This window comes from Triturus cristatus, chromosome 3_1 (genome assembly GCF_964204655.1).
Source record: "Triturus cristatus chromosome 3_1, aTriCri1.1, whole genome shotgun sequence".
NCBI classification, from domain to species: Eukaryota; Metazoa; Chordata; class Amphibia; order Caudata; family Salamandridae; genus Triturus; species Triturus cristatus.
The window spans coordinates 1,150,901,821-1,150,914,863 of NC_140583.1; the positions used below are offsets into that span (position 1 = coordinate 1,150,901,821).

Below are 13,043 nucleotides of genomic sequence, written 5' to 3' on the forward strand. Positions count from 1 at the left end.
GGAAGGACGAATAAAGAAAAATTGATTGATTGAGTCGAACAATCTCACATGGAGTCTGTACCCATGTGCATTTCCAACTAAGGCTGGAGTTAGTGCATCTCATGACTTGAAATAATTTTTTCGAAGAAAACAAAATTGCAAAACACTAGATGGCAGGAGTATGCAACACATTCTACGAACATATTGTTTAAGAGTCTTACTTACCGCTAGAGGTCTGCATTATAGAACAATAAATAGCATATAAAGAATAATTGAGCAAAACATATATCCAGAGTCACAATATTACAGTTTGAGAAAGCACCGTGTTCAGTTTTCAATCAGACACATTTCATCCCCACAGTTCTCACCCTTCCAAGCAACAGTCAAATTGAGCTATCGAGCTGAAGCAACAAGAGTGTAGAATATAAGTGAGTGTTTTGGAAGGCACGTATGGAAGTCAAGAAAGAGGTTTTGAGTTAGAAGGGTAAAAAGCTGCTCTTACTTGCTCTTCAGGGTTATCAATCTCAATCACCAGAACTAGATCTCCTGCTTTCAGGTCAAGCTCATCTCCATCAGTTGCTGCATAGTCATGCTGGGCCCTAACCTGCAAAGACAACAATATATTGTTCCGGTCACTAATTCCTTAAGAGATCATATAATATTCCTTCCAGCCTGCACCCCCCAAGCAGCCTCCCTCTATTATAAGATTTCATTTCTGCAGTTTTTCTGCCCTATACTTTATTACACTCTGTATTAGCACCATAGACATTGAAGATAGCCCTACACGAGGTACACTGTGCTGGGAGCAGCCTGTAAAGGTCAAACCTCAACTTCTGACCCTAGAGAATCTGAAGTTAAGACAGAATATTCTACAGGATGTACCTCTAGACTCAATCAGAATTGATCATCAGCAAACCCATAGGTGGTGTGTGACTCTCCCGATGAAAAATGTCATTTCCTGGACCTATGGCAGACAATAAGTCTCCTCGCCTTTTAAATTTCATATCTTTGGTCCTCTCGCTCTCTGCATGGTTTGTTCCTACAAAATGTAGAACTCGCACACAAAACTAACATTAAAGCACAGTCCAGACACTGACATGAAGATCTTCAACAGCATCAACACCTGCCCTCTAACTATGCCATGACATACAGGGTGACAGAGAAGACCGTAATACCGTCAACTGTTACTTCACAGCGACATTTTGCAACAATGCCCAAGTGGTATACAAAACTTCAATTTCTGACCCCTTTATTTGAACCAGTAATTAGACCAGTGGAGGCTTCAACATACAAAAGGGGGTGAGGCAGGTGGAGGGAACGTGAGTGAGTGAGTGAGTGAGTGAGTGAGTGAGGTTGTTGTTGTCGTCGTCGTCGTCGTCGTCGTCGTCGTCGTCGTCGTCGTCGTCGTCGTCGTCGTCAGTAATAATATATATATTTTTCAAGAACCTACCTGAAGCGCTGGCCGCCTCCCGCATCGCATCTCCTGTCCTCTTCTTGGTCTCAGCAGCCCCTGGGACAGACTCCCATCCAATCCCCGAATTGGCCTGAGTTGGCTGGAAAGATGCTCCGCTCAGACCAGGGAGTCTGTGGGGTTTCTCCAGCACAGCTGTTCAATGCAGTTGGGCTGGAGAAACCTAAGTGCGCATGTGTGTATTGGCCGGCCTGAGACGGCCGTCCAAACACATAGGGAGTGTGTTTGTGTTTGGACGGCCGCGGCCGCGCCGCCCCCCCCCCCGTTCCATGCCTTGGCCCCACCCTCCAAACAGCACTGGCTCAGAAACGGCAAATGAAAAATAAAACTATGCTACAACATAATTTTATTTTTCATTTGTTGGTCCATCACCATTGCGGAGTAGCAGCTGCTATATAAGACCCTTTTAACTTTCCCCAAGCCAAGCAAAATTACTGTGTGATCAACAGGTGATTTATGCCAAAATCTAGGTGCAGAAAAATCTAGTGGTAAAATGCGCTATGGGGTAGCTGTTCTGGTCTATAAGGGGATATGTTTAGTAGTCAAATGGACACCCAGATCTAATTCTTTTTTTGTTTTTGATACTCTGTGTTCACACGAACAACAGTTAAAAAGGAAATATAGCAAATTTGTCATAACTATTGGAATGCAGGGGGAGCAAAGTCTAGATTTCAGATTTTTGTGTTTTTCTTTCATTAATGTACAAGTAAGACTAGAATGTTTACTTCTGATCCTGGATCAGGCTTCTACCGTCTACCTATCTGTCCCGTTTTTAATCTTTCAGTAGTTTGTGTGTTTAGGTTGTCGTTCTTGTCCCTAGTGTCTTAAATTCACCAGTTGCTTATGCAGTCTACAGTTTAGGCAGCCCTGCCACACCTTCCCAAGCATAGGCATATGGGGGTAAATTTTATTTGTTCCCTAATCTTGCTTTGCGAAAATCTCAGAGAATTTCAGTCCAACATGCTTACAGTCTAGGGCATTTAACCATCATTAGTTTGGCTTCCGCATCCCAGTCCTTACATCAGAAGTTTCCTTATTAAGACAGTCAGGACTTCGTGCGATTGTGGGCATGGGCACATTGCTTGCAAAGCAAGGTATAGCAAGTCATTGGAGCTCCACACCCAACCTCCCCCCCCACCTCCCCAAGTGTCAGACTGACACTTGGCAATGGATGGGTGTTCTAAACTAGAGGAGCCCATTAACCAGGCCGGGGTTGCCCACATAAGCATGCAAAGATATGGGGCTAGTGGTATACTTACTCCAGACTAGGCACCACTGGCTTTACAGGGTGTATTCAATTTGGAGACTTAGGGTGAGAACCGGTAAGGGGTTTACTTGCTTGTATTATTGTTATTACCAAATAATAATAAAAATTGGTGCTAAAAAACAAGCATTTGCAATGCAATAGGTCTCGCGAGAGTTTGAGCTATTGGCATCGTAAATGGCAATGCCTTTTATTTACGTGTTGGTTTTTAAAACATAAATAAAAGGCGTTGCCATTTACAGTGCCAAAAGCTTAAACTCTCCCAAATTGCAAATGCTTGTTTAATATGTTTCTCTTCCTAAAAACCAGGATAGCCTTTGCTCAGCTGCTAGTATAATTTTACTCTCCATTTACAGTCAGGATTTACCTATCCTCTATCTAACTAAACTTAAAATTCTATATTTCTGCCCAGTCCCCATCCTTGGCTCCACACCCTTTGTTAGGTTCCTGAGAGATGGACTTTACTAGTCACGTGTCCCTGTTTTTTTCTCTCTCTAGGTCTCTAGGGATGCCCATCTACCCTTTTGGCTGATGTTCTTTCTTTTCTTACATGTTTCTCCAATATATATATTTTTTTCAGATTTATATAGCGCAAGGTTTGCCCAAAGGCACCAGAGGGCTTTACATTAGCACTAGATTACATTACATGAGGTCAATTGTTTTTAAGGCACAGGGAGATTAAGAGATGTGCCCAGAATCACAGGATGTTGAGTCGACGTCGGGACTCAAACTTGGTTCCCCAGTTCCAAATCCGTTAGTTTCAGTCATTCGTCCATTTGGACTACATTCACTGTACTGCCCCTATCGCTTTGCACTAGTCAGCACGAGTTATGAGTGTTTGGATGAGAGGCCCTGCGCCTTCCTGGCAGGTTTGCTCTAAAGTTGTGTAATGTCACAAGGTACCAGTGTGTCACGGTATGCCATTTCAGTATAATATAAAATCCCCTGGGCTCTTGTGTGTTCTTTTTTGCTGGGGGCTCAGGAGGTGGGAGATGGGGCCTGAACGTTCATGTGGTCCCACACCCGGCAGCCTTACACCACTTGTGCCGAGTATACTCAGTTCAGTTACCCTACTTTGCACACATAGTGAGGACAATTGCTGCTGACTTATCTGCTGTTACTCTGACCCTGCAAGTACTAATACCACTGTTACAATTTTACTTGTATTAAATATAGCACTTACAACCGCTGATGAGGCTAAGGGCTTTTTGGCGAGTAGCACCCTACTCCGGAACCCAAAAAGGATTCATGATGAATTAGTATTGGAAAATATGTATTCATTTGACTGGTGGACATGTGAGTCTGTTAGTTGGATTGAAAAGCATGAGCAATTCCCAAGTGTATCAATGATCTCATGGTTTCAACTTGCTAGACTCAGAAAAAAAAAAAAAAAAAAAAAAAGAAGTGTTCATGTTTTTCAAATGTACATTCTCTGTTTTGTCATTGGGTGCCCTTTCTATACAGCCTGCGATTAAGAGCAAAAGTGGACACTGTGGTTTCTTTTCTGAGAACACGACTCCGACTCGGAGATAGAGGGTCAGTCTTAATATTTTCGAATAAACGTATAAGCAGGTTTTACGGTCCAGTTTCCGTTAACTGTGCTGTCTGGGGTTAAGCACTCCCTTTGGCTCCTGGAGAATGTTGGCCCTAGGTCAGATGTCAACTGTAATGTTACAGGCATGCGTGATCAGTTCAGGGATTCGTGTTTCGTACAGCCTTTCAGTTTCTTCTCACTTGAAAGCGGAAAAATACCCCCCTTAAAAAGAAAAAAAACACATCTGGCTATTATTAACAGACTTGTTTTTTAAAATACTTTTGTTCCATTACCAATAATTCAGTTATGCAGCACTGCTCGTTTCATGCACCTGAATTTTCAGATTGCTATAGGCGTTTCTAGTTGTTTAAGAGTTTAGGTCATGCTGTCACCATGGTCAAGTGCCTTCTTGAAGATCCATTCAGTGTTTCAAGGATGGTACTTTTACTGGTTTCTTGGACGGTTCGGCGGGATCAAAAGGCACGTATTGTTTGGGCTCAGTAGTTTGCACTGTGCTTGTAGTTCACATCTGTGGTTCATTACTTTTAGTTCCCATCTGGCTCCTCAGATATTTATCTGTATCCATCTGGAAAAAGAGAACATGACTTTTCTTGACTTGCCGTTTGATGTCCCTTGTAGGAATAATGTTAGGGCTGCTTCCGGTTCCTGTCTACCTCTCCTCTGGGGTGTGTCGGCCTGAATTTCGTGACAGGCTGGTCTGACTTGCAAGGCCTGGCTAATGGACAGTTTTCTCTGGTGCTGAAGGAAGGTGGGTTATTAGAAAGTGCAGGCAGGTACCTACACCTAGTAATAATACCACAATCATTAATAAGGTCCAGTCAAGTCTCAATAAATGAATCCTTGATCAACCCTTGGTAGTTTGGCAGACAGGCAGTCAGGCTTAACTTAGGAGACTGGTGTGTAAAGCATTTAATTTCACCAAATCCGTAAATAAATAAAAGACACAACACAAACACCCAACACCAATTAAATAGAAAATATGGTTATGTTTAAGATGACACCAAAACAACAAAAATCCAATGTAGGGAACCAGAGATATGATTTTTTTTAAATATGAAATAGGAGTCAAGCATTTAAGAGCATAAAGTGCCAAACGCGGCTATCTAGTTGCACAGGACCGGGTTAAATCTAAAAGTTCAAACTAACCACGATAGAGCACGGTTCGGATACAGTTCCAGGTTAGCCCCACTAAAGATTTACCTTCTCATGTTCTGTGTCATGAGTCCTGTTCGTGGGGAAGACGGTTTGCTGGGAGCAAGGAGAGTCACTGGCGATGGTCTGCAGGGATCTAAGAGCAGCTGGGCGTTGTGGACAGACTGGCTGGAACCTGGAGTTTGCTAGGGCGATACTTGCTGTGTGAAAAGACTAACTTGCACCTGCTTGCGCTGATCATTTGTGCGAGTGGTGCGGTTCTGTAGAGAATAAGCCCGTTAGGGAAGAGGCCAAAAGCTTGAGTGTAAGAGCTCAAGCCTGTGATGCACCTCTTGAAGGTCAGGAACGCGAGGTAGACAGGTCCAGGAGCTGTAGTTCTGTTGGTTCTTGGTTCCTTTGTGGAGATCAGTGTCCTCAAGCACTGGCCAAGCGTTCAAAAGCTCTGGATTGCCATTAGGTGGTTAGGGTGCAATCTCCCACAATGCACTTGTGCAGTTCTGGAAAATCCAAGTGTAGCTTGTCAGCTGAAGTAGTCCTCAGTAGGCTGTTGCAGGTCGTTTCTTCTGGTCATGAAGTCCACTCCTTATCTTTTAAGATGGGTACAGTCCTTTCTTGTGTGGAGCCTTGTGAATGCTGCAAGCACAGTCTTTCTAACTGTAAGCCTTCTGTGGTGGAGTCCAAGGGTCCAGCAGGGCAGTCCTTCTCCAGATGTTTCATGGAGGGGTCTGATGGGCTTCTCCAGAGCTCCCATATTTATTCCACATTCTGGGCTGGCAAGAGGGGGAATACCCCAACCAATGAGGTTTGAGTTGCCACCTTCTGCCTTGAAAACATCCTGGGAAGTGTGACATATTATTGTGCCAGAATGCACATTTCAACAAAAATCAAAATGAAGAAATTCTCTCCTCTGAGTGCAGGTCTGGCTAACCCAACCCACAGGTGTGGCTAACTTTTCCCTACACTCCCCTTCTAACCCCTCTCCTAATCTTATTAGAGGGGCTCCCATCTGGCTGGGGATCAAGGAAGGGAGGGCTGGCCTGGGTCCTATGACAGCTATACTTCTACCTTTGAAGTCCAGTTTATTTCCCCAGCCCTCTTCCTGTCCCTGGCTTCTCCAGGAAGCACATCTCTCACCAAATGACTGTATTGATTCAGCTCTAGGCCTCTTCACACCTATTCAGGGAGCAGCTAGGCTCAGGCTGTCACAGGCTGGCCAATCAGAAGAGTCTCCTACAGGACCTTTTAGGTAATTTCAGGATAATAGGTTCTCAAACTACGTTTCTGCAATATTTATAATAAATCTGCCCTAGTAAGTCATTGGATTTTTTGTAACTATTATTTTAATATTTTGAATTTCATTGCTAGCTAACGCCAATCAAAATTTAGACTTCATTAAAGTTTAATAAAGCCTTCCCATGTTAGCCTTTTAAGCTAGAAGCACTACAATGGGGAAAAATGACTGACTGTTGTTCCCACACCTGGGGGCATATGCATCAACATCACCATTTGCGATTCTCAAATAGCGATTTTTAAAGAATCGCTATTTGAGAATTGCAAAACGGGATGTATTTAAAAAATTGCAAACTTTTTGCGATTTCTTAAAATTCCTTAATTGCGATTAGCAAATTGCGAAATCGCAATTAAGGAATACCTGCACATTCATTTCTATGGGCCAGGAGACCCATAGGAATGAATGGGAAGTAATTCTCAAATAGCGAATCGCAATTTGCTAATCGCAATTTGGGAATAATTTCAAAGGTGCAAGGGTGTCATGATGACACCCTGATGCACCCCTGAAATGAGCATGTGTGTGCATATGGCACACATCCATGCCCTAAGGGCATGTATGAGCGCCACGTGGCACTTTGTAAAATTAAAAAAAGTGCATTTTGAAAGGAAATCGCAAATTACCACCAACTGGAAGTTGGTGGTAATTTGCGATTTCTGAAGGATAATTTGCACAACTTGGGTGCTTTTTACATCTCATTTAAGAAATCGCAATTTGCGATTTCTTAAATGCTTACGCAAAATTAAGAAATCGCTAAATTAGCAATTCCTTAATTTTGCGATGGGATTTGTCTCATACATCCCGATTACCGATTTTTTAATCGCAAACGCTGTTATTTTGCGAATCGCAGCGTTTGCGATTAAAAAATCGTTTGATACATATGCCCCCTGGTCACATAAACCCTATTTTATAATGTCCCTGCTTTTTATAACAAGGCACCCTACCTTTGAGGTACCTAGGGCAGACCTTAGGGGTGACTTCTATTAATAAAAATGTAGTTTACAACTTTGAAAGTACTTTTAATTACAAAGTCGAATTTGGACACATTTTTATTTTGAAAATAGCCTGCAAGGCAAGCCTGGCTTTAAAATGACACCAGATACCACGGCAGTGCACACTTAAGTGCATTAAGTCCACTGAGGTCTCTAAACCTACATGCCCTAAAAGCTGATGGTGATCAGGGTAAAAAGGATGGCCTTTCTACAGGTGGGGTTTGACATCAGCCTGCTAAAAGATATACCACTTTTCACTGGCTCAGTTACTGGGGCCACAGAGGCTGTAGTCACTGCCTTTGGCCTGGCGAAATGAGCCCTAAGGTATGTAGACTGGTTCTTTTTTAACAGAGCATAATGCAGTTAAATGCAAAAGCCTGACCATGGTGATAAGGTCCTTTTTTTGGACCGCCTTTCCTTTCTTTGTACTAACAAATCCAACAAAGAGCTGATCATTCACCAAGTACTCCCTAGTCCCATCGATGTAGAAGCAATAGGCCAGCCTTGGACCCCAACCGGTGAAACCTTCCCTTCTCAGTCAAGGAATGTTGTGGAGAGAAGAACACAGGGAGAGTGATGGGCTGAAGCACATGGAAGGGTGACATCACTCTGGGAAGAAAGAATGCATGCTTCCTAAGCACCACTTTGTCAGGAAAGAAGTCAGTGTGCAGGGGCTGGACTGGCAATGCCTGCAGCACAGTGACAACATGCAGAAGTGATTACAATGAAAAACACTGTCTTCCGGATTAGGAGCCTCAAAATAGAACTATGCAGAGGCTTGAAAGTAGTGCACATTGGGAAAATGAGGACTAAATTCAGATTCTGCTGTGGCATAATGAAGGGGGTGGGAGGAGAGAAACATGTGAAAGCCCTGTTAGAAAGGCATCACTGATGTGGATTTGAACAAAAAGGGTTGGATCAGAGAAACAAAGAAAGGCAAAAGAGCCAACAAGTACCCTTTTATAGTGCCCACAGCAAAGGTTTGCCCGGCCAAAGAAAACACATACAAAATGACATTAAACAGCTTACCGTGCAGAGAATCTATTTACGTTTTTCAGTCACCAGGCAACAAATTTGAATTAAAACTTAAGAAGATTGACCTTGTGGAAGCGGGACGAGCAGCCAGGACGGCATCTGTCACCACCAAAAGAAGATCAAAATCTCTCAGCTGAATCTGCTAAATCTCCTAACATGGAGGTTCGAATGTTCTACTCTGCCCTACACCTGGAGCAGCAGCACCTCTCAAAAAGGAAGCTGGAGTGTTGGCAGATGCCGAGGGCTAGCAGTTCTAAGTACCATGCCTTCAGCCCTCATATGGGGCCACCAAAATCAACTGTCGTCGATCCCATCTGACTTTCTTAAGGAGCAAAATAATCAGTGGCAGAAGTGGAAATGTATAAAGAAGGGCTAAACCCAAACTAAGACAGAATATTTCCCTGAACATCCCTCAAGGAGGAAACTCTGGAGAGAAGAATGCACTGAGTGTTTTTCAGAGGTAGTGAAAAGTGTTTTTTACATTTCTTTTTCTATCATAGATACCTTGTGGTACCCAAGGGTGCATTTGCACTTCAGTATATGCAAGATGACACCTCTCTCACAAAAAGGGAGAACTTTTGAAGTTTCAGCTACCACCACATCCTACAGATGGGGGCACAAGACCCCCATTCCAACCTGACTGTTGTAGTATAATATGGTGGTTCTTGTGTCTGCCAGCACATGGATCATCTTGCCCTTGAGGAAAGAAATGTCTTGAGACCAGGATGATGGCACGCTGATGCAAAAGACTGACTGTACGAAATTGGGTTACTGGCTGACTGGGGTGTAGGCCCTGGTCAAGCAGCAACCACAAGCAAGGCACAAGCAAACCCCAAATTAACCTGTGCTCACCTCAGTCAGGCTTAACTTCGAGGTACTGTGTAAAGTATTTGTGCAACATTTCAAACAGTAAAACTGAAAACACCAAACAAAAAGATCCCACACCAGGGTAGAAAAATAGAGCTCAATTTAAAAATTAAAACAAGTTCAAAATGACAAATATCCAGTCATTAGAACTGGAGTTATGAATTTTTAAAGCATAAAGGGTAACATAGCGCCTAAAAGCATAAAGTGCCAACTGCAGTTACCTGGTAGTGCTGGACTGGATCAAAGTTAAAAGTACAGGCCAACTGCGATGGGTCAGATACAGTCCCAGATTAATACAGTTGAAGGTTTACAGTCTCAAGTTTTGTGCCAAGAGTATCGCAAAGAGCAAGGAAAATGTCATGGGCAGTGGTCGGCATGGCCCGAGAAGCAAGCCGGGCACCACAGACGAGTAGGCTTGTGCTTTGTGTTGGCAGTCTTCAGGGGTGATTGATGCTCGCTGTGCGAAGAGATGGGCTGGCGGAAGCTCACTCTTAATTATGGTGCGAGTAGTGCAGTCTTGGTGCAACTGGGCCCATTTGTGGCCACAAAGAGCCCAAAAACTTGATTTCAAAAGCTCGAGAGCCACACCAAGGTTCCAGGACCTAAGGGGCACCCTTTCGGGGTCTGGAACTCGCTGACGACAAGTACAGAAGCTGTTGGGGAGCCTTTTGTGTCCGCAAGGTTCACTTCAGGAGGCAAGCAGACTAGCCCTTTGAGTCACTGAGGGTCCTGGCTTCAAGAGGAGTTGCAGGCCCAGTTCTTCCCCAGGCAAGAGGGCACCAGCCAGCAGATCAGCACAGCAGGGAAGCAGTTCCTTTAGAGCAGCAAGACACTAGAGTGGCAGTACTGGTACCAACAAAGGAATCCTTCCTGGCAAAGTGTCCACATGTCCAGAAGTGTAGTGAAGAGTTGGTGTCTGAGGCCCCCTTTTTATACCCTGATTCTGGAAGGTGGGACAAGTTTTTAGACAGTGTCTTTGAAGTGCGGGGATTCCCTACCTCCTCTGCCCTGACTCCAAACTGCAGTGGTGGCTGGTGACATTTGAAAGTGGTAGGGATGACTTGAGGAGCCAGCGAGCATTGCATTTTCATTTACTTTCGCCTTGTTATTATTTTGAAGACTGTGCACCCCCATAATGGGGGTCCCATCACACCCATTTGCACAGAATCACAATTACAACAGGAGTACATGACCACTGCCCTGTGCTCTCTACAGAGAGGCCAAGGATTGGATGGGCATGTATTCCGAACACATTTTTGACTGACTGGCACACACTGAGAAACTCACAGTGCCTTCAGCCTAAGCTCTAGAGCTCTCAATTGCAGCATAATACGTAGTGCTGCTGGTGTGACTCTGTTCAAAGGATGGGTGATCAGGAATGAAAAACTGCTCCAATGTGTTCTGGCCTGAGATATTGAGTGAACTGATGTATAAGGCGGCTGCATGACTCTTCTGCAATATCAGTTCTGTAGTGTAAGGGCAGCACCTACAATGCAAATCATGTAATGAAGCTGGCACCGTCTCCTTAACTGTTTGTTTGGCGTGCTGCTGGCGTACATGTGTTCCTGAACAGTGTGTAGAAAGTTAACACGACCTATGCTGCGCTTGCAGTCAGACGTATTTGAACACATTAATTAGATAATGAGTGGGCCAGTGCGAAATGTTAACTGAGCCCCTTTATTGAGGGAATTACAACTGGTGCCTCTATTGGCATATATGGGGGCATAAGACGGCATCCTGCAGTGACTCACTATGAGTGCACATCATGGTACGTACTGACTGTGTTGGTCTTCAGCATTGCCACCGGCACACAAATGCCAGGCAGGATGCAATCACAGAGTCAGGTGCATACAAACAGAGCTGAATGCCATGCTGTTGGCCTGGTTGACGCTGCCTTACATCACAGATGTGATGGCAGATTTGAGATTTAGTACATTCTACTAAGTAGCACTGCTAACCATCACAGTCCCATCTTTTTATTTTTTTTATTTCATCCTCAGGTTATCATAAACTGACACCCCAGATTCAGTCCTTCTCTGAACTATGTATCATTACTATATATGCATCTAGAGACAACGATACATACAGATCGTGTCACATGGTCACAGCCACACTGTGGAAAGATGCAGGCAGGCATGGCAAGGCAAGTAGTGCACCGGCCTGTCTGTCAGCAGCAAACCTCAATCAGAGCTTTCAGATATCACCACCTACTAGTAGGAATGTCAAGCTCAATCTAATATTAAATATACCTCCCTGGCACGAAGTGAATGCAGTGTGTTTTCAATTGAGTAAAAAAAGACTTCTACCCTATGTAGCATCACAAGTGTACCCGTGAGAGTCTGGGTCCCTGTGCCGAATGATAACCTTTCATACCAATTAAATAGCTTTCCAGATCCATCCCAGAGTAGCTAGGGTACAGTTTTCTTTGCATTCTGGAGATTGCATTACAAGAACTACAAGTCCCATAATGCAAAATTGCAGACATGTCAGCCCTTTAAGATAATCTGTGACGGCTCACTGTTTAAGCAAACTCTCGGTTATATTAAAATAAGGACTTCAACAAACATGCCATCAGTGGGACAGATACAACTATGCATTTAAGCACACTGTGATATTAGAAATATATGTATTATCGAATTTATCGCTGCTTGAAAAAGATGTAGCTGGTGCACATCTGAGGGGAAAGAGTGAGCACCCTGAGGTGGTGAACAGTCAGACACATGGTGCCATGAGCCTGCCTACGGACCAACCGGTCCTCAGTATACTTCACCAGTCACCCCAATAGCAATTAAAAAAGCATGAGGGCAAGCCCAGTAACCTGGACATAGGAGTGTTTATGGCTATGCTTGGAGTGAAGATTAGCTATACTGGTTATAGCTCATAAAAGCCAGGCCTGAACCCGAGTGAGTTATTAAAGGTTTCTTATAAGGGTAAACTAAATGTAAAAACATTCTTTTCCGGTGATATTCAGTCAGGCCTGCATCTGCGCTTTCCTTTCCCTGTTGGCACTTCCTTCCCTCTCGCCGCTTTCTCTTCCTTCTAATTGCCGTCGCTTCCCTTTCCTCTTACTGCTGTTGCTTCCTTTCCTCTCACCACTGTCGCTTCCTTTCCTCTCACCACTGTCGCTTACTTTCCTCTCACCATCGTCGCTTCCCCTCTCACCACTGCCCCTCCCTTCCCTCTCACGCTGATGCTTCCTTCCCTCTCACCGCTGTCACCTTCATTCCCTCTTAGCGCTGTTGCTTCCATCTCTCCTCTGTTGCTTCCCTTACCTCTCACCGATGTCGCTTCCTTAGCTCTTATTGCTGTCTGTCACAAAAGATCAGCAGTCACTATCTTTCCTCCTGTCCTCTTTCGTTCTTGCTTCTTCTCACATCTTACTCTGTTCTTTTCCTACATTCTTCTTTCTTCCCTCTCCTCAGGCTTCAACTCTCATTCGT

General features: G+C 44.1%; 1 protein-coding gene across 12 annotated transcripts in view; it reads right to left on the reverse strand.

The window, feature by feature from the left end:
- The window catches only part of BIN1 (bridging integrator 1), a 555,217-nt gene that overhangs the window by 65,739 nt on the left and 476,435 nt on the right, over positions 1-13,043 (reverse strand). For all 12 annotated transcript variants that reach the window (XM_085646006.1, XM_085646002.1, XM_085646003.1 and 9 more), the window contains one exon: positions 482-583. In XM_085646006.1, the coding sequence (XP_085502132.1) occupies positions 482-583 (102 nt within the window). The remainder of the gene's footprint in view (positions 1-481; positions 584-13,043) is intronic.